The 23242-nt window shown below is 43.2% G+C and overlaps 1 protein-coding gene across 1 annotated transcript in view; it reads left to right on the top strand.

Moving 5' to 3' along the window:
- ipo11 (importin 11) overlaps positions 1-21641 on the top strand; it is a 204046-nt gene extending 182405 nt beyond the window's left edge. Inside the window, exon 30 of the mRNA XM_084054558.1 lies at positions 21298-21641. Within this exon, the coding sequence (XP_083910684.1) occupies positions 21298-21462 (165 nt within the window). The 3' untranslated portion in view covers positions 21463-21641. The remainder of the gene's footprint in view (positions 1-21297) is intronic.
- Positions 21642-23242: the final 1601 nt, after the last annotated feature.

Raw genomic sequence — 23242 nt, 5'->3', positions numbered from 1 at the left:
TATCTACATATGTATACCGTACATAGCATATCCATCCAAACATTATGTACATGAGGTTTAGAAATAAGGTGAGTGAGCATAGTAGCTGGTATACTGTATACTGTTCATGACATTAGTGCAAGAAGAGTATCGGTGCGTTGTACATGAGGACTGTATGATGTGTGCGTGCGGCCGCTTGTTAATGTAAATGGACACTACTCTTTGTTACACGCCAACGACCAAATGAGATCATTATGTTGGTAAGCCTCAAAGGCGATAAACAAGCGGCACGCACGCACACGTACATCATACAGTCCACATGAACACTGCATTTCATATTTTCCTGCCAACAAGCCCAGAAATCACACATTCACAGGCTAATGTTTTTGGCTGTGCCATCTATCAGAGGTGTGTTGGCTCACAGAGTCAGCAATTCCCCCCACCCCCATTATCATGTCTGGTTTATCCATGGGGAATGCAGCAGAGTGCTGACTTGAATGCACAATTTCACCCTGTGTATTTCTTGATCTTGAACTCTGTGTGCAATAATTTGCCAAGTATGGTAGGCATATGTAATCGACAACCTGAACCCTCTGTCTCTCTCCCCTTTGCTGTTAATAGGGCATAACACTAGTTTAGAACTAATTAATACATTCCCTGCCAACGACGTAGCAGGATTAGTTCAGATCCAACTGTTGACCGTGTTGACCGATTCACGTAGATCTACGTGAATCCATTTTCTTTTCCTTTTTGAAAATTCCCACGACTCCCACGACTCTCCTAGAAGGAATCAACGGATCTGACGTCATCCCAAAAAACGTCACGTCCGTCCGCTCCAATAATGGGATATGGAGAGAAACTTCTAGCTATTTGTTTGTTTTTTTTTGCGTGAAAAACAGCCATTTTCAACTCGCAATCACTCTAAAATGGCCGATCGCAGTAAAAAATCACACCCTGTGTGAAGGAAGCGGTGCCTTTGGGGCGGGGCTTAACTCATTTCAGTTCGTCCCTATTGGTCGTCTGAGTCCACTTACCAAATTTGTACTTGGTAGCATGCTGCAAACTGGAATAATGGCTGTTTAAAGCCCAGTCCCAGACAGAGGGGGCGGGGCTTAACACATTGACTGCCTAGATCGAGTTAACTCGATATTACCGTTTCATCACTTGCCTGCCAAGATCGAGATAACTCGATTTTAGCAAAAAAATAATTTTTCAAAATTTTATTTTTTTATTTTGTATTTTTATTTTACCCAAAGACCAAGGAGATATGAATTTTCGAAGATCTTTACTCTCATCCACTTCCTTGTTAACTTAAAACTTTAAAATTTTGTATCTCGGCTCCTGAGTACTTTTTTTTTTCCAATGAAAAATCTCTGGCAGAAGACTGCAAAAAATCTGAAATAATTCTGGCAGTCAATGTGTTAAGTAAGTACAGTTCGTCCCTATTGGTGGTTTTAGTCCATGTACAAAATTTGTACTCCGTAGCATGCTGCGAACTTGACTTATGGCTGTTTAAAGGCCAGCCAATGGGAAGACAGAGGGGGCGGGGCTTCAGCAATTCATGCTCGTCCCTATTGGTGGTCTAAGTCCACATACCAAATTTGGACTTGGTGGCATGCTGCAAACTGGAGTTATAGCTGTTTAAAATCCCGTGCTCATCCCGTGCTCATACGGGCGGACGGACATAACATACGCTGGGGGTCCCTGTGGGGGTCCCTGGAACCCTGGGGCGGGGCTTCAGCAATTCATGCTCGTCCCTATTGGTGGTCTAAGTCCACATACCAAATGTGGACTTGGTGGCATGCTGCAAACTGGAGTTATAGCTGTTTAAAATCCCGTGCTCATCCCGTGCTCATACGGGCGGACGGACATAACATGCGCTCGGGGTCCCTGGACCCCTCTTTGATAACTTCAGCAATTCATGCTCGTCCCTATTGGTGGTCTAAGTCCACATACCAAATTTGGACTTGGTGGCATGCTGCACAGTGGAGTTATAGCTGTTTAAAATCCCGTGCTCATCCCGTGCTCGGACATAACATACGCTGGGGGTCCCTGGACCCCTCTTTGATAACCAGTGGTACGTGTGGGCAATGAGAGGAGAGATGGCATAGGCAGTCTCCACGTCCGTGTGTGTGTGTGTGTGTGTGTGTGTGTGTGTGTGTGTGTGTGTGTGTGTGTGTGTGTGTGCGCGTGTGTTTGTATGTGTTTCTTCTTTGCCGTGCTCATCCCGGGCTCATACGGACGGACGGACGGACGCACATACGGACAGAGTCAAACGTAGAGCGGTTGGCACCGCTAAAAATGTTGTTCCAGTGGATAGACGGGACCCTCCACCACCCCACGGACACTTTTTGGTTACATCCACGTGTGCACGTTGTTGCTTCTGTGGCGCTCCATAGATCGTCAAAACAGGTAAAAAAAAAACGCTGGCAGCAGCAGGATAAAGCGGATGCATAGTACCTGGCGGTGAAATTGTTAACCGAAAACTAATAATAAATGATAATGATGAATAATAAATTATAAGCAGAAGTTAAATGTGCAACACTCCACGTGTACACATTTACAAAACAAATACCCAAACACCCATCCCTAGCTCTTATGTTATGTTCATACTAGCAGCAACAAAGCAACAGGATACATTTTCAATTGAAGTCCGCTAGCGTAGTGATATGAAGCTGCAAACTGATGCCCGGCACTTGTCACTGCGTGACACGCTACAAAAAAATTGTGCTGGCTATAACTTTTTTCTGTGCTCCAATGACGCAGTGAAGCATCAAACAATCATATGTTTTGGTTCACCATTTCCACTGCCCTTCTCTCTCCCCATAATTCCTGCTCTGTTCCTTAAAAGGAAGAAAAATGAATTAGTTCCCTAAGCTATTTAATCTTAATCTTACCCCTTTCATTTTACGTAGTGTGACTTCAGCAACATGGGGAGAGCTGGCACCATTACGCTTGGTCTTTTTGTAGCTTTGGTCTCCATTATAATGAGCACAGCATCATACAGTACGCACATCATGCATACTCTCTCCATTGTCAGGCCTTTTACGTACACAGCTTTGTTGAATACTCGAGTATGATTGGTGAATCAAGACATTCCACAGGTTGATATTTCTGAATAGCAGACCAGTTCTCAATGACCGGTGCTCGTTCTATTTCGTTCACAAATATCCACGTAATAAGTGGAATAGGGCTAGGATGTACAGTGAGCTGGTAATTATTTGCATTGGTTCTGCATCACCCTGTTGGGGTTTTCTTTTCCAATAATGCCTCGTTCCCTCCTGTATCACCTTAACTTACAGTACAGGCACTTTGAATTTTACTCAATCTCCTCAAATGCACTAGCTCAGTCTCTTTAGCCACAGTTGATCAGCAGCATGTCACTACATTTGAAAAGGGCAGAAGGTTTTGCTTGATCCTCCTATCTTCACCCTCTGAATCAGCAGTCAGGCCACTCCTACTCGCTAGGCCTGTTGCTCCCTTTTCTAATCCACTTGTCAGTGATTTCGCTTTTATTTTAGTTACATTTTAACCGAGCAGAAGTTATGGTGGCTGGCATAACTTCCCACATGCTATTACAGATAAATGATCTATGAAGTTGAATGGGAACATTGGGAAGCTTCACTGAGCTGACGATAGCATAGATTACTTTTTATTTTGTGTGTCCCCACGTGTATAAATTCTGCATGCAGCCAAATCACCTCTGCTGTCTTGATAAAGAAGCCAACCTTTCAGTATAAAATACCTTTCTCAAGACATTCTCACAAAATTGTGTGTATGCATGGTTTGTTGTGAAATGTTTTAATTTTCATACTGCACATGTACTGTATTTGCTTGGGTGCACGTGCATGTATACTTCCACCCACCCACCCACCTCCTCATCTGACAGACTGCTTGGAGGCCCTTACATTTACCCCCCGGTCCCCCTCTAGTCCGATACTAATTGGGGCATTATCGTTTGTTCAGCTTCATTTGGTGAGGGAATTACAGTAATCAAGGCCTTAACCTCCCTCCAAGTCAAGAGACCATGAACCAATAAATACCTTAAAACAGGAGAAACACTCTCTGATCTTCTGTCCTTCCCATCTCTCTCTCCGTCACTCTCCAATGCTCTGCTCTCTCTAGCTCGCCTTTCCTGCTTAACTGCTTAAACCCTATATTCGTACTTGACTGGGGTCCCCCAGGGGTCTATAATTGGTCCCCTCCTTTTTTCACTTTAAAATGAGAAAAAGACAAGCTCACAGTGCACCATGTTGCAACACATTGTAACACGTAGTGAGCTTGTACGTCTGGAATTTTTGCCAAATGTTTGCCTATTATGACATGCCCAGAATAGGGCCGCTAGGGTTCATGTAGTCTGGGAGGGTTAGCGTCGGAGCTTGGACAGCAGGGGCGCGGCCACTGCGTTGTGATTCAAATCAACAGCCAATGAAGAAAAGGGGGCGGGATCCACATGCAGTGGGTGTTGCATCTAAATAGGATCGACGGGAAGCAATTTCCCCTTGAGAAATTTCGGCCGCCATTGTTGTGTACTGCTGTTTACCTCTCGTCGGACTTTTTAGACGAGTTGCACAGCTCTCAGACCGGTAAGAGGCGTGTCCGCTCAGATTCAGAGCGTAAGGTACATCCCGCCCACAAATACCAGGGCTCTGGCCCAGAAGTTCCTCGCCAGAGCTGGCGAAAACTTCTGGGAACTCAGATTAGGGTTCATGTGGTTAAAGTAATGTGTGATTCCCATGTTCTTATTTTGTTTCCTTTCACCCTATTAATATTTTGTTGTCCGTTTCCTGCAATATCATCCTATAAAAAATGCTATTAGACTTTTCCTTTAGTTAGGCCTCTTATTTCTATTTCTCTCTCTCTCTCTCTCTCTCTCTCTCTCTCTCTCTCTCTCTCTCTCTCTCTCTCTCTGTCATTGACCTTCTGTCTCTGTCTATCTCGGTCTTCCTCCTGGTCAATACCACTGATGACCTGTTAATTCTTTGTTTCCCGGGGATTTCCTCCACAGGGCGTCTTCCTTCACCCACACCTCATTGGCTTGTCAAATGCCACTAATTGACCTCGATGTCAGAGGTCACTGCTAATGATCTCTCTTTAATGCCAACCATTCACATGGATAGGTTAGTGGGAGCTGTTGCGAGTGAAAGTTGGAGTCTGTTAGAATGACGTGTGTGTGTGTGTCTGTGTGCCCCCCCATGTTTTGTTTATTTCATTGACAGGATCTCAGTCCATAGCCTAATTACTATATTGACACAGCAGCCATACTTATACCCCTGAGTAAGAAGTACAGTAAGAGTAACATGACCACTGTCTGAATATGGTGTAAACTAAATGTGTAACGCCTGTGTGACACACTGTCAGGTGTGCACGTTTTTCAGCCCTGCCCTAGCCTGGCATCATTGCTCTCCTTTTTGTGTAAGTCTTGCACAACAACGCAACGTGCATTTATGTGCATTGTACACAACGTACATTTATGTGCATTGTACACAACATACATTTTGGGAGCATAAATACAAGGTACACAGTCATGGTCTAAGACTGGTCCGCCTACACCATTGGTTCTCAAAGTGGGGTCCGGGGACCCCCAGGGGTACTTGAGGGGGTTCCAGGGGGTCCCCAGCTAAATGATGGACAGGAACCAAATGGACCCTTATGGGTCTGTAACTCTGAGAGTGTACAAATGGAACCAAATGGACCCGTCGGGGTTAAATTAACATTGATTTCACGATATAAATTGGGGTCCCAGAGATAGAAATGCCATTAAATGGGGGTCCGTAGCCCTAATGCATGCCAAACTGGGGGTCCTTGAAATTAAAATGGTTGAGAATCACTGCTAGAGCTGTAAAAAAAAAACTTCTCTTATTGGGGTCCCTGGATTATCTTTTCAAATGGGGGTCCGCGGGCTAATAAGTGTCAATTTGGGGGTCCTTGACATGAAAAGGTTTGAGAACCACTGGCCTACACAACTGCAGCCTGCGGTCTGAAGAGCATCTCTGTCCGTCGTTATCACCATGCACTGCTTGTGCATTGGCTGGGTTCGGCACTTCAATACATAAAGCTGTTGTGTTTGTAGTTCAGCACGCAAGACGCAACCAACTTTGTCGCTGTGGAGATACTGGTTTGCTGCTGCGCCTTTGAGATTGACCATTGCATTCCTACTGTGCAGAGGAAACTTGATTGCACTGCTGAAGTGGCTGCCAGTAGAGGTGGGATATACAGTACATCGTAATTGCAATATTTCCTGCTGACCTTGATATTTTCTAGTTTCTAGTTTGGCCATATAAAGTTAGCTAATCCTGTCCAAAATAAATGGACATATTAATATTCCTCCCACGCAACACAAAATGAAAGCAGGTTGCGCACATGCAAAAATCTCTTTAATGGCGGGTGCTGGCCCCAAAGACAACTCAAAGATCAAAGCAAATAGGTAGGTCCGTACGCTGTGTAGCTCCCATTAAAATCTACTTCATTAGGTCATCAAAAAGACGTGACAGTTCGAGCGACTGCTCTTCTTCAGTCTGTCTGACTGACTGTTGTGTGCTTTAGGTCGTCAGTGACAATGATTATGTTCCCTGTCAGATTACATGAATGTAGAGTCAATAAAACTACAGCACCTGGAGCCAACCCTATTAACCTCGGCTTCAAAGAACATGCTGAGTAATCAACATCTTCCTCTGTGTCTTTTTTATGAAGGACTTTGATTAAGCACTCACAGTTGAACATTAATGGTGTGTGTGTGTGTGTGTGTGTGTGTGTGTGTGTGTGTGTGTGTGTGTGTGTGTGTGTGTGTGTGTGTGTGTGTGTGTGTGTGTGTGTGTGTGTGTGTGTGTGTGTGTGTGTGTGTGTGTGTGTGTGTGTGTGCGCGCGCGTGCGTGTGTACGAACGTGAACATTCTGCTTATGTGGAACAAGCATGCAAGTACTGTACACTTTCCCTATCTGCCATTATAATTGCTGACACTCATGTGCATAGCCAATGTTCTGAGCACCATTGCATTGTTTAATGATGGTGATGTTAAAAAGGGTCATTGTGACACAGAGGACAATTTTAAAAAGACCATATGGTTTCACATGGGGACAGACAGCAATAATCATTGTCATTCAGATTGATTAATATGTGGGGGGATTACTGTATACTGTTTGTTTGTTGACTAGGGCTTACTCTGCTTACTACGATTTTGCACTTGTATAAGACTAGAGGTCCGGGCCCCCGGCCCCCTAGCCGCGCACGGGGCTCTAGTGAGGGCCCGCTTATTTTGGGGTTAAAAAATCATGGGATACAGGGAAAAAAAAGATACATGGCGGACCCCCTGGGAGTCTTGGGACCCCCGCGAAACATCACGGACCCCTTCGGCTGGCTTTTGTTTTTTCATGAACCTGGTTGCTTGTTTTTTTGGCGCACAATCTGGCAACACTGACCTGGTTGCTTGTTTCTCCAACCTGGCAATCCATTGGTATGTTTATGGTGTTCTACTTCCGTGTCGCATAGCAGTGACATCACTGTCGAATCCTTGGGATCTTGATCCTAGCCTTTCAGCGCGTATTTACCAGCAGCGTCACTACACACTGTATTTTGATTTTTCCATGCTTGCGCTAAAGAAACACTACACAGGATTATTATTTCATGGCAACATTCAAGTACAACGATCAGAAGATGTAACTGAGGTAAAGTAATGCGTGACTCTGCAAGTGTAACTAAATGTTTTGTCCCTCCCTCTCTCTCGCACACACACACACACACACACACACACACACACACACACACACACACACACACACACACAGCTCCTTCGTGTCATGTCAGAGGTGTCGCACACACGCTTGTTGTGGGCTAGTTGACATAGCATGCACCTCTCCCCCCCCAGTATTTTTTTTGTCTGTGTCTCTTTCCGTGTGTGTGTGTGTGTGTGTGTGTGTGTGTGTGTGTGTGTGTGTGTGTGTGTGTGTGTCTGTCTCTCTCTCTGTCTGTATGTGTCGCTCTCTCTCTCTCGCTCTCTCTCTCTCTCTCTCTCTCTCTCTCTCGCTCGTTTGCTCTGTAGCATGGTCGAGTGACCATCAGTTTGTATTGAGAGAGAGAGTAAGTGTTGCCATATAGAGGTATCTGATGGGTCAGATGTGATGCTGCCCATTCTCACCACCTGATGTCTGTTTGACAGGAAGGTATTAAGCAATACATCAGGACATGATTTTCAGGAGAACGGAACAGGAGGTTATTGCGTGGAGCTTTTTTTGTGTGTGTCTTGGTGCTCTTTACTGTCTTTCAAGCTTGGTTTCAGAGACATTGAATGCATCAATGTCCTGGCTGAGATCAATAAACCACCTGAAGATCAGACATCCCAAAATAGCAATAACATGTGTGGTACGGAGTAGTGACAACATTTTGAGAGAATTATCGCAAAGGAATATTGCGATCATACCTGAGATTTTACACTCATACTTACACTGTCTTTTTGACCCTTGTAGTGACCTGGCCTAAGTACATTATAACGGCATGAAAGTTTATTTGAACTAAATGCATTCCTGTGTAGGCGAGTGTGATTTTCTATCGTGGCCCCAGCCAAATGATTACAAACCATGCCACAGTCCTACGCTGAGTCTTATGCATCAGGCATGAGTAACTGTATCTTCCTGACAGACAGAGCATTGAATTTAGTGCCGCTGCAGTTGTAGGCTTAACGTCTGTCTGCATGTCTTTGTTAGGAAGTAATGGGTTAAAATAGGAGAACAAGCTATGGCTAGCCACACGGAAAACAGCTATAATAAACTATTAATTAACTTTAGTATTTAATGAGACTAATTCCTACCCTCATACATTATCCTGTCAGATTAGGCTCCAATATGACTATTATCATCACTAATTAACAGGCATGTGGGGTAGAGGGGGGGGTCATGCACTTGTAACAGACTTAGGCTCAAAACCCTTTTGTTGATTTGAGATGTGACGTGGGACGGCAGCAGCTAGCTGGCATCTGCAGGGGAACCCTGTGGCAACAGGATTATGCAGTCAGGCCAGGATATACAGCAGGCCTGCACCCACCAGGCCAAATAAACCATGCCAGACACACACACACACACACACACACACACACACACACACACACACACACACACACACACACACACACACACACACACACACACACACACACACACACACACACACACACACACAGCAGTGGTGGAAAGTAACTAAGTACATTTACTCAAGTACTGTACTTAAGTACAATTTTTTGGTATTTTTGAGCGGTGTAGCCGCTCCTATAAGTGGGTTTGGGACCCATCCGTGGCGAAAGTTTTTCTTTCCGTCGTGAAAATGTGTCTTTCGCTGTACTGTGATTGGCTGATTGGTATTCAGACCCTTTGCTCAGTACTGTGATTGGCTAGCGAGACGCATGATGAAATTAATAACTCATAAATATCACCACTCACTTCAAAAAAAAATCTTTTTTTTAAGTGAGCTGTGATCACTGTTGTTTTTATATAGAACCGCTCACTTCACACTGGGTGTGATTTTTGGGCGGTGTAGCCGCCCCTATATGTGAGGTTGGGACATTGACATTTGCTGCACTGTGATTGGCCACCCATTTGTACACCCCTTCCACCCACAATGGGTGGCCCCTGGACACCCCCGCTGACTCTATTCCCCGCTGACTCTATTCAACACTGTGATTGGCTAGCGAGACACATGATGAAATTATGATGAAATTAATAACCTATAAATAGGACTATGCACTTAAAAAAAAACATTTTTTTTAAGTGAGCTTCCATCACTGTGATGACCACTGTGATGACCACACCGCCCACTTCACACTGGGTGTGATTTTTAGCGGCGCTAGTCGCTCTATACCTTTAGGTATAGAGCGGATATTAGCCCTCTATACCTGGCTTTTGCGTCAACGTTCTGATTGGTCAGACACGTCAACAAAGTGATTGGTCAAGCTTCACGTGACACGTGGCTATAAACACATTATAAACACTTATTGATGACAAAATGTATCAAAGGCTCCGCTACCTTCACACAGGTGTGATTTTTTACTTTACTGGAGTATTTGCAATTTTCTGTACTTTTACTTCTACTCCACTAGACACAGGCAAATATTGTACTTTTATTCCACTACAATTATCAGAAAACTTTAGTTACTAGTTACTTTATAGATTTTGATTATTAATACCAAACATACATTGACCACTTCAGCCCTATACTGTACATTTCGTCGATTAGAAAATAGGCGATCTACAAGCTCACTAATTGTGAGCTTGTAGATTTGCTATTTTCAAAATATTTTTTATGAATTTTATACGTTAGAAAACTTGTGAAATGGGACATTCTGCATAATGATTATTTCTATTTTTGGTACATTTTGATACCAATACTTTTGTATTTTTAATCAAGGAAATGTTGAATCCCGGACTTTTTCCACCTTTCTGTTCTCTCATCTGTCATTTCTAGTGCAGCATAGTGCAGTTTGTTTTCCTGCATAGTGCAGGACAGTTGTATAGGTATATACTATTGTATACTGTTGTTCTGTATTGACGTAGCTTCTTGTTTTCTTTTTCTTGCCTTGTATTGCATACGACATTACTTTCTTTCCTTACTCTTCCTTACCTGTAACTCTTAACTCTTTCAGTACGTTTTAACAGCGGGCGACTCTCTGGCGATCGCCGGGGACATCGTCCAAAAGATAAAGAAAATCCATCTTTCATCGCCCCCCCGCCCACTTCGCCCTATCGCCAGTAGTTGCCGGCTCTCATAGACATATAATGCACTTCCGGAAAATACTATCCTGATCGCCCGCTGTTAAAACGCACCGTTTGCCTGCCTATGACGCGATTTCTGCCAAGGTGCAGCCTGCCAACGACGAGAATGGCGAGATTTTGTGTTTTCAGTGGTTTTCCACCAGATGGTGCTGTTTGCTACCTAACCCTATGAATGATGCTTTCACTGCCAGATGACGCTTTACCCGGAATTGATCCGGTAGTTAACACATTGGGTGCCAGAGGTTTATTAAAATATTATACGTTGAGTGCCTGCATTTCTTCCATCCACTTGCGTTATACGTTTCGTGCTGTAGAAACCCTGACGCGGAAGTGCATGTAAACAAAGCGTGCGTGCGAGATGGCGGAGGGTCCCGACTAACGCCTGGAACAATAATATTTCCAACGCGATCCTCCATTGCAGCGTGATGGCCGATGGAAAACGGCTCTTTTCCACCACGTTAAAAAGAAATGGAGATATTAAGCTTTTAGTCAAGGAGATAACATTGAAAACGCCGACCGGAAGGATTTTTGACATGGAGCCACATCCAGCCTCTTCTTCTCAGAAACTCCTTGGGTGATGTCAAAGTTTCGTTTTAGCGCCCCACGTGGGCCCCTCGTATAAAAATAGAATTGGGTCAATAACGGTCCGGACCGTTTTCGGCACTTCTCGTTTGGATCCTCAAAAACTGTCCGGACCGCTTATGGCACTCGATGTGTTAAAAAAAAACCCGGCTTGTTTACTCCCAGTTTATTTCCTGTGGGAAAATGCCTATAACTCCGTTCCTCTTGCTTTACGGCAAAAACAAGGCACATTCAACTGGCCACAGCTGTGCAACGGAATACCGCGAGCAAATACGTTTTTTTCCCGGGTCTCCCGAGATCCCCGTGCGTGCAATGAGGTGACGGCAGTCACGGATAATATTCCATGATTTTTCAAAGGTACAGTAAAATCGCTCGTTTCCGCTGGCAGTGGGGTGACACTATGTACTCTGGCAGTTAAAGAGTTAACTGCTGTGCTGCCTCTGGGCGACTGTTTTTTTCCCCCACGGGATCAATAAAGGTACTATCTACTTCTCCACCTCTCCCTTTAATTTTCCCACCAGGCAACAGCAAACCCCATCTTACGCTCGTCTCCCTCTCCTCCATTGGCTCTCTCTCACTCTTCTCCCTTTCATTCCTTCTCTCTCTGTCCCCTCGTCGAGTCACAGTGGGCCTTGTGCTGCCTTCTCATCACTCCTTTTCCCCTTGCTCTCAAGAGAACCCCCCTACTCTTATCTGTCTTCTTCCTATGCTTCATGTCAACAAGAAAGTTCAGCCCTGTACTCCATCAAGCTTTAGTGCCTTGTTGTTGATCTCTACCCAGCACGTTGTTGCTTCTGCCCCATCCCCCTTTAACACACACACACACACACACACACACACACACACACACACACACACACACACACACACACACACACACACACACACACACACACACACACAGCAAAGCTTTCCCACCTCTCGTCTTCTCATACCTTTACCTCCTCCCATCTCTCCACCAGCTTCTCCCTTTGCCTCATTCACAGCCGCTCTCACCCAACTGTTTCATCTTTCAAATCCAAACCCCTAACACTTGTGGCAGCGTCTTGCTCCCAGCATGCCGCTTCTCAAGTTCTCATATCAGCCGATGTGAATGCTCTGGAATGTTTTAAGGAAGGTGAAAATTATGTCAGCCACAGTCTGTTGGCATTGAGCCACAGAGTGCAGAAATTGCCACCAGCCAAACGCTGATTGATGTTTTTCATTTGTGGCCACTGTCAGCTGCTTTGGCAGATAACCAGCCATCGTCCAACGTCCTGTTAAAAAAAAAAAGAAACTTGTTTGGCTAGTGAAATAGCCCGAGTCACTGATGAATTTTGCCATCTGTCAGCCACAGGGAGTCAGGCTGGGACAAAAATGTTGGTTTCCTGCCCCTGGTCAGTCACCAGGTCCGAACCCATTTGGGTGAATGATTATGTTCATGTGGGTTCTGTTCTGCAGTGGCCAGCTTTTTTTGCACCAAGACCCAGCACACCATACAGACTGAAGGAAATCCAATCTAGCATATTTCTTATCAAACTAAAGTTATTAGACAATATGTGAATTCAGATCACACTAATCTCGTCAGGAACTGGATTCTCTCCCTACTGATCAAAGGTTGGTTCATTGCATTGAATGGGCAACTCTGTGCTAGAGTCATTGATGTCTCCTTGAGCAAGTGCATTACTGACTGACGGTGAAACAAAATGTACATGTACTGAGCCTGTACCTGCTGTCTACTGGGCTCAGTCCCAGTACACCTGTTTACCCCCCCCCCCCCCCCCTCTCTTTCTGCCCTCTCCTTCGTTCCCTTAATCAATCATATGTTTCTGTCCGCTCTGCGCTCGCCAATATCCGGCTGGTCAAAATAAGGCATATTACAGTAGGTGGGTGTGTCAGGTGATGTAACATGAATGTTGCCTTTGGGTAAGACATGTATTGCAGGACATCTACTAAGATATTAGATAACGGTTTTAGCAGGACATTTTGTACTGTTAGATGACAGTACTGCAAATGTTATGGCCCACATACCCCCTTTTTTCCAGCGTTTTCCAAATCAACCTTGATCCTCAAACCAGACCCCAGCGGCTTGAGTGTGTGCGTACCATTTCCCTGCTGCCACTTTAATTGAGTCAAAGCTCTGGTTGCAGATTTAAACCTACACCTACAGTATTCTTGATGATCCTTGATGATGCGCTGGGCTTTGACGACACACCGCTTTTTGTACAGTTCCTGGAGGGCGGGGAGCTCGCCTCCCATTATGTGCTCTGCCGATCGCACTACTCATTGTAGGCTTATCTTTTCTCGCGCTTTACAGTTTCCATACCAGGCGTAACACAGCCTGATAGAACGCCTTCAACTGAGCTGTTGTAGTACAGCCTGAGAATGCGGTGTCCTACCACTCCTACCAAAATTGTACTACAAATTCAGAGGACCGTCAATCCACATTAATAAAAATGTACCATTTGTTATGTGAAAGGTTGAAGCAGATACTGCAGGACACTATGTGGAAATAGTAGGCAGATATAACACTCCCATTATATTTGCCAGTTCAAACTGAGCACCTCAAAAATTCAACAGATGATATCCTAGTCCTAGATATAACGCTTGCTGAGCTCATATTCCATCCTCTGATTTATTTAAACAACGATTAACACACCAAACTGAATTTAAACTCTTATCGATAAGACACGCTGACAAGCTTATTAATAAAACATGAGACAGTTCTTATGAATATGGTGAAAAGACTGGAAGAATTATTGCCCATCAACAGCAAGACAGCAAAATTAGTCAATATCTTTAGAAAATAATAAATCAGGCACAAAACACATAGATCACTCTGACATGATTTAATGTTTTCATACTTTTAGTTTTATGGCAACCTGTGCACTTCATAATCATTGGAATGAGTCTTTAGTTGATTGATTCCTTAATAAGATTCCCACAGTTGATGAAGAGTATTCATTTTTAAAGTAAAAAATATGTATAAGGGTGCAAATGGCAGAGGAAGTAAAACAAACTATCAGCCTACAAGTAGATAGCTAAAGCTACATTAAACAATAACTATTAAGTGTTTGTGTAACTTTTATAATTTAATTTCACTGTCAGTGTCAATTTTCTGAGGGATTCTTTACTATTACACAACTTTACCCCTCGAATGGTGTCTGTCCATTTATCCTACTTCATATTGAAAGAGGCATAAATCCCACTAAAGTATGGCTCAGATTGAGGCGTGAATACAGAATTGCCACTGCCTCCATATAGTTAGATTTTTGTTATATAGAACATGCGTGCGCTGCCAGTGAGAACGGCTGCATTTATTAACATGGACCGAAAGAATTTCTGTGTCTGTGCGCTTATGATTGGGCGCCTGGTGGGTTTCAAGAGTTAGCGCCAACCTGTTGTCAGCTTGAGACATTAGCATCAAGTATGCTCCATATGTTTGCTGGATGAACAGATCAGATGAACAGATGTGGGACCTCCCCAGTCCCACATCTGCTTCATTCCTACTGGTTGGCGACGCTCTGAAGTTTACACTGATGAGCGCTGCGCTTAACAAAGTTGAAAGTATTTCGACTTGAGACAGGGTCTGTGCTAGAAAGAGATCTGGTTCCTGCTTTGGGTCTTGAGTGCTGAAAGCACTACAGTATCTTCCCATAGGAAATGAATGACGGTACAGTGGCAGCACAATTAGTTTTACAGGGACACACACAGCTTTTAACTGTTATGGTACTGTTCGCAAGCTCAAGTCTTGAAGTCTTCTTGAAGACAGCAATGAAGCTCCACTGGCTTGGGAGAGAGTGTTCGTGTTGTCAGTATTGCCCTGGGTGACTGGGCCGGGCCTATTGATGATCTGTCATAAAGAGGCTGATAAGATTAACATCCCCTGGAGTGTAATCTACTCAAGCATCAGTGTCCCCTACCCCCTATGGCTATTACTTCATATGTCGATACATCATCATCCTAGAGCCATAACTCATTACACCAAATATGTACATAGGCCTGTCACAATTATTACATAATTGCCTGATTGCAATCATTTCATCTATTCACAATTCTTTTTTATTAATCCTTAGAATTGTTTCCATTAATCTGTATAAAAAGAGATGGATGAAACTAACATAAATGTCATATTACCATCATTGTTTACACTTTGTTGACCACCACACTCTTAATGCTGTCCTCTTGATGTACCCAGATAGGGTCAACATGTTAGAGTTCCTTGCCCAGAATCTACCCAGCCAGTGAGGAGCATGATTCCTGTGGCTGTGGATGACAAGGATAAGACCTGCTTTGTCTATAGTACACAGTCATTTCTTTGTACAGTATGTTTCAGTGATAGGCTTCGCTTAATAAAAGCTACGCCGGATTTGAACCTAGGTTTTCTGCGCAAGTGCTGACATTTTTAGATAGATAGGTACCTTTATTAGCCTGCAGGGGGAATTCAGTCGCCCAGAGGCGCCACAGCAGTTATAGTTAGAGGTTACAGGTAAAGAGTAAAGAAAATGAAAAAGTACTGTTATGTGCAGCAATACAACCTCTAGAGCCTGCCTGTTTGCTCCGGGGAGAAATTGAATTCTGATCTTCAGGTCAAAATTCACCTTGAGTCAAATCATATAAGTGAAACCCAGGTCTCCTGCGAAAGTGCTGATTTTTTAACCACAGAGCTAATAGAGCCTGCCGGCTTGCAAAATGCAACCTTCATTTGACCTTCAGGTGTCAAACCAGAAACAGGATTGTGTCAAAGGTAATGTCCAACATAGATACAGAATCTAAATAGAAAGTCTCAATAGAAGTGCAGGGAGACCAAATGCAACCACCCCAATTGTATGTAATTGTATTGTAAGTTATATTATATATATTATACCATACAGATTGGACAAAATAACATGTTATTCACACACACACACACATAATAGAGCTTTAAGTTATTTTTGTTTTTATTTACATTCACGTTCAATACTGTTAGTATACCTTGAAAAACAGGAGAGATCTGAGCACTCCAAGAATATAACAGAGGAGAGGGCGTAAAATCAATGTACTTTAATAATGTTTACAAAAAGTTTTAAAAGCCAACGTGTTTCTACCAACTGGTCTTCATCAGGGCAAGTATGAAATACTACTCTCTCTCTGACTGTTAGTATACCGTTCAATGCCAGCAAGACAATTAAATCATCACAATTACTTGTATGACAACTAATCGTCAACTAAAACTTCATGATCGTGACAGCAGTATCAGTATATACAGTATATACATTATTTATACTACTGTATATAGTGCATGTGCATTGTTCATGCACCCGTGGGTGTGCGTGTCTTTGTCTTTGCACATGTGTGCACTCTTCCATGCAGGTGACACATCATAATGTAGAGAGAGGTCTTGCTGAACATCTACTGTAGGCTGGATCCATTCGTATTAGCCAGTAGATTAGCCACTGACTGTCCTCCAGTGTCCCCGATTCGAACGTACGGTTCCACTGAATGAATCAGCCTGTGGGCGATGAGTGAAGCAGAACAGGGCTGAGAGAAGGATGAGCGGCTGCAGACGAGTGAGTGACAGAGAGAGCTTGAAGGAATAGAGGGGGGAAAGGAGGAGTTGGAGCGAGGGGATAGATAGAGATCACTAATTGGCCCCTGTGTCATTCCGCATGCTGACTATCAGCACTGCTGGTAATCCCAGATTTAATAATGCAACAATGGAGACATGTAGCAGCAGGCCTGGGATTTTATATTTTTTGGGGTATTTTTTTATGAGGTCACAAAGGCCAATTGCAAGGGCATCAAGGCCATCTAATAAAGCAATGATTTTAAATGCACAGAAATAATGAATTTCACTTACATTTTTATACATACTGTAGTATAACTGGTATTTGTATACACATGATGTGGCATGTCCCACGGCTATTTAAAGAAGTTTCTGTCTGGCAGGATGCACAGCTGTTTGCACTCAAATGTAGACGTTTCAATGGAACTTTCGACAGCGAAATTAAATGTTGGTTGAGAGTTGGAATTGCATTTTAGATCGACTTACGACTTATACTGTTTATTCAGTAGTATAGGACCTCTACTTTATAATTAGGATGCCCATCTTTTTGGTAACTATAGTGTTATTCTCATCATAGCAATACGAGAACAAAATGTTTAACCCATTTAGACCTGGAACACCTATATGTTGTTATACCTTTCAATCCGGGAACACCTTTGTGTAACATTAGCTGTTGCTAATGTTAATATATATTTTTTTTTATTAAAATCGGAAGTTTGTCAGAAAACTTAAGTCAGGATTTAGAAGGCGTTTTTAGAATTGGCCTCAGGTCTAAATGGGTTAATGAATGAATGAATTGTTTTGCGCTTTTCTAAACAAAGTTACAAAGTGCTTTACATACATGTTAAAAACAGCAAACATCAGCAAGAGAAAGAATAAAGATATGAAGAAAAAATAAGAAAACATGAAAACATAAAAACAGCATTTGTAGTCAGTCCATAAAACAATCCTTAGGAAAAACACTTTATATACAGATGTGTTTTCAAAAGCGATTTAAAAGAGGACACTGACTCTAACCTAAGATCCAAGGGTAGGGCATTCCAGAGCAAAGGTGCCCGGGCCGAAAAAGTCCGGTCCCCCCGTGTGACAAAGTGAGTTGTGGGAGGATCCAGGAGGGCCCTGTCCGAGGATCTAAGCTGGCGCACTGGCTCATGAGGTTTTAGCAAGTCCACAATGTAACTGGGAGCCAGTCCATGTAGGGCATTAAAAGTGATCAATTAAATCTTAAAATCAATTCTGTAGCTCACAGGCAGCCAGTGTAGAGCAGCCAGGATGGGTGTGATATGGTCTTGTTTCTTTGTGTTGGTGAGTAATCTTGCAGCAGAGTTTTGCACCATCTGGAGACGGGATATGGCTTTTTTATTAATACCTGATTAGAGGGAATTACAGTAGTCCAAACGGGATGAAATGAAGCCATGTATGACAGTTTCCAGGTCTGCAGTGGATAAAAAGGATTTTATTTTGGCAATGTTCCTAATCTGGTAGTAGCAGGACTGGACTACTCTTGTGACTTGGGTGTTGAATGAAACGTCTGGGTCAAAAATTACACCCAGGTTACGGGCAGTGTGGGTGATATTTGGAGCTAAGGTGCCAAGTTCAGAGTGGAAGGAGTGGGTGGAATTTGGGGGACCGAATATGATGATTTCTGATTTTGTTTCAGTGAGTTGTAGGAAATTCTGGGACATCCATTGCTTGATGTCCGAGAGACATTCAAGCAGGCGAGGTATGGTTCCTGCGACACCAGATTTTAGGGGGATGTACAACTGTGTATCATCTGCGTAGCTATGGAACTGTATGCCATGGTGACTGATAATGTTGCCAACATGTAAATTGTGAACAGGAGGAGTCCCAAAATCGAACCTTGTAGAACGCCGCATTTAAAATGAGCCCGTGAAGAGGAGGCCTCCCCAATTACAACTGAAAAACTTCTGTCTGTTAGGTACGAGCGAAACCACTCCAATGCTACATCATTTATGCCGACCAGGTCTTTCAAGCGTTCAATTAAAATAAAGTGATCTACAGTGTCAAAAGCAGAGCTAAGATCTAAAAGGAATCACATTTAAAAGTCACCAGAGTCTGCATTAAATAAAATATCATTAGTCACTTTTAAAAGTGCCGTCTCTGTGCTGTGCAATGCCCTGAAACAGCACAGCATGGGGTCCTAGGCAGTATCGCTCCTTCTCAGCCCCTCTGTCATCCTGCCTCTGTTCTAAATTCTTCTGCCTTGGAGGTTCACTTCAAGCCTCCTCCTCCTCCCATACCATTCACCACCCCCCCACCTCCATCTTGTTCATGCCATCTCTGTTTTTCGCTGTCTCACCATCTTCTTGCTTCACGTCCTTATCTTTTGTTCTCCACTTTAATGCACACCATGTTTGCCAAAGCATTGCTCAGGCAGACTTTCACACACAAGTACATGCACGCACGTGTGCACACAAACTTTATTTTAATGCCTTGTCTTCTTGGCATGGAGTAGAAGGTTGCGTTTTGTCTTTTTTACTGCTGAGGCTTGACATACAAGCGTTATACCAACAGACCTGTCTGTGACTGGGTGCCCATTAATCCTTTGTTTTCCTGGTATGGAGTTGAAGGTTGTGTTTTTTTTTTTTTACTGCCGAGGCTTGACATACAAGCGCTATACCAACAGACTTGTCCTTTGACTGGGTGCCCGTTAAGCCAGGCGGCAATATGGACTATTGACTGGGATTTGCCATTAATGTTTTCTCTCGGTTCTGTTTGAGGATCAAGGTAGATTTGGAAAGCGCTGGACAATTTGGCAGTATGTGGGCCATGACATTTACAGTACAGTACTGACATGCACATATTATGCATGTTGTAAAAGTGCTTCTATACACGTGCACATACATTTACACACACACACACACACACACACACACACACACACACACACACACACACACACACACACACACACACACACACACACACACACACACACACACACACACACACACACACACACACACACAGGAAACCATTTCAACAACAGTACTTCACCACATAAACACACACGGCAGCATGTCAACAAGTCATTGTGCCGATGTTAATTACAAGAGTTAGATGGCAACCTCTCCATTAGCCCCACTCCTTAAGAGGTTTGATTGGACTGTAATGACAAAGAAGCAATTAGCATAACTACCTCACTTTTCACTGATTGGCAAAGGAGCCATGATTGTCATTACCAGTAATATGCCTCTCAAGGGCACTGAGGATTATCTCTCACCTGCCCTTGCCTGTGTGTCCAAGTGGGCCTAGCCTTCAATTGTGTTAGTGTTAATGGAAACAATTGAGCAGGGAGAATGAATGACACAGGAGGAGAGTTTGCAGAGTTTGTGTTCTTATTCATCCCCTTCAAACAATAATAATAATAAAATACCATGCCAACACGGACAAAGGCAGAATATCATACTGTACAGATAAAACCATTTTTGATTGAGAGAAATTCATTCGCCAAAGGCAACACAGTAGTTAGGATACAATTGCTGGGCAAGAACAAGTACTGTAGATACAGCAGGATAAAGACATCACACAAAAAATAAGCACCATCAATAATAAACAAAACATACAGCAGTATGCACAACAGTATATACACCCTCAACAACGCTTGCATTATGCTGGAAAAAAAAAGAAATAGAAAAATGTATGTGGAAAAAATTGGGCCAGAGGTTCTGATATGGCCTCCAGGGAATCTGGAGTCTGTCCTTTCCATTGATGCTGCATTATCCCTAGCAGCACTCTATTCCACCCCATGAGAGTGTACAAATGGAACCAAATGGACCCATTTGGGTCATTTTTCATGTAAGGTATATGCCAGTAGTGAAAAGTAACAAAGCATGTCATATACTCAGTTAGATCCCATGAGAGTGCACAAATGGAACCAAATGGACCGTTTTACTGACAATAGAGGGTTAAGGCTACATGTGAATTACATAAATAATTATGATTGTGTGATTATGACCAGATTCATATGGTAGAAGGGTGCAATTTATGACAATAAAGCACAGAGATGCTTCGTTTTTTTGAAACCCACGTTTGTATGTGAAACTAGAATTCATAACAAAATATTTTGGATAGTCATTTATTATTCTGCTATTCTTTATTATGCTCATATTCAGATTGGGTAGACAGTGCAAAGTATTCAGCCCATTCACCACAAATAAGGATGTTCACATTTATTGAAATACGAGCACCTATATGTCTGGACGTTTGTTCTGGATCGTCTGCCTTGCATTCCTCGTGCATTTTTGGAGTGCTGGATCACTGAAAGAAAACTACAAGTGCGACCTGATATATATGACTGTGTAATTTCTTGTTTTTTTTATCCTTCACTGATCTGCAGGGCCTTATGGTCTGTGATGCATCTTCAACTGCTTGTCTTTGAGGTGACTGCTCAGCTGCCATAGTTAACTTAGTACCTATTCTCTCCCTCTGCAGCTGGCCATGCAGGACCCAGTGCACACTGTCTCTCTGCAGCAGTTTGTCTACGAGAAGCTGAAGGCCCAGCAGGCGCTGATGGGTGACCAGGGCTTCGGGGTCCTGATGGCGACGGTGGATACAGAGATAGTCAGGCAGCTCCAAGAGTTCCTCCAGGGCCTCTGAGGCGCAGCAGCTGGCCAACTGCCTGTCTTCTACAGTCCATTGCCACCTCTCACACACACACACACACACACACACACACACACACACACACACACACACACACACACACACACACACACACACACACACACACACACACACACACACACACACACACACACACACACACACACACACACACACACACACACACACACACACACACACACACATACAGACACACACACACACACCTTTGCCTAAAGCCTACTTTAACACTCCCCATTCCCTTTAAAACATGTGGAGAGAGGCAACCACCCCTTCCCCTCTAACCAATGGTTTAATGACCCAAACCTCTATCCTTGTAAGCCTTATCTATAGTCCCTACCTAGCCTTGTGGACTATTCCCTCTGAGCTAGACTCCTTCAACCCCTTGCCCTTACACAGAACCCTACTGTCTGCCATATCAGGATTCGTTCCTGTAGACCTATAGAGAGACGACACCTTGACGTTTTTTTAAAATAACCATGTAAAAATCCTCACTACTACTACTAGAGCTTCCATTCCATTCTTCTCATTCTAGTTTCTTCTCTTAATGTAGTCTTTGTGTGGAATGGATAGAATATTGGATGGATGCTTTAAATCAAAATCAAAAACAAAAGGGGGGGTGCGGGAGTAGAGGGATATCTGCAGGTGCCAGAGCAGACTCCAGAACAGGAGTCTCTGGACTTTTTTTCTACGGGTGGGAGGGTGGGGGGTGTCGTGTCGCTGCCGATTTGTAGAAGCAGGAATGTGGACAAATCCAACTGGAGGACCTAAAGCAGTGTTTACAAAAACGTATTCTTAGAAGAGGAAGGAAAAAAAAAGATATGTAATTTTGTATGTATGTAAAGTATGGATGCTATTCAGCATGATGGTGTTTTATTTTTTACTTTTAAGTTGCTTTTCTTCCTGTTTTTGTCATATACAGTACAGAGGTCAAGTTGAAGTGACTACTGATAGAACTAGAGGCTTTTGTTTTTCCTGTAAAATGGGTGATTTTTAAATGGATGATTGATTTGTAAGCGAGCTGAACCACATTTCTCTCTATATACAGTATATATGTGTATAAATATATACTGCTGCTAATTCATGGTGTGTCGGAGCACTTTAATAACCAAAAAACCTGTTTCACCTATTTTAAACACTTCTCTCTGTGGTACTTCTCACATCGTTGACGCAATGGTTTTCAAAGTGGGGCCCGGGGACCCCCAGGGGTCCTTGAGGGGGTTCACGGGGGTCCCCGGCATAATTAGTTAATATAGCATCAAAAATCAGTTTCACCACAATCCTATATACTGTACATTGGCTATTTTCAAAAACAATCTTGAAAGAATATGGAATATTTTTTGAAACATTCTAACAACACAAATCATGTATAAAATATTTTCAGGTGGGGGTCTGCGGCCAAATGCATATTAATTTGGGGGTCCTTGACATGAAAAAGTTTGAGAAACACTGGAGTAACGGTTGAGAGGTCTGGGAGTGGTGCAGCAGGTACAAATGGGGCGGAATTTACATCCAGACCCCGTTCTCACTGTTGCAGATGATTGATTCATGTCTTTCACTGCCCATGGAGTGAATGCAAACGTAGCTTGAGATCAGGCCCTAAAGGGTAACTTCACCTTATCGTTTATTTAAAATAATTTAATTTACTAAAAGAGTCTCGCTGTAAACCAGGATGGTTTCGAATTAGAAATGAAAGAATGTTGTGTAGCTTTACCCACATACTATTGCTCTGCCAGTGACTATGATTTGAGAT

Source organism: Gymnoscopelus microlampas, assembly GCF_963454915.1.
Source record: "Gymnoscopelus microlampas genome assembly, chromosome: 4".
In the NCBI taxonomy this organism is placed as follows: domain Eukaryota; kingdom Metazoa; phylum Chordata; class Actinopteri; order Myctophiformes; family Myctophidae; genus Gymnoscopelus; species Gymnoscopelus microlampas.
Note: the sequence above shows the minus strand (reverse complement) of the source record. Positions and strands in the feature narration are given on the sequence as shown.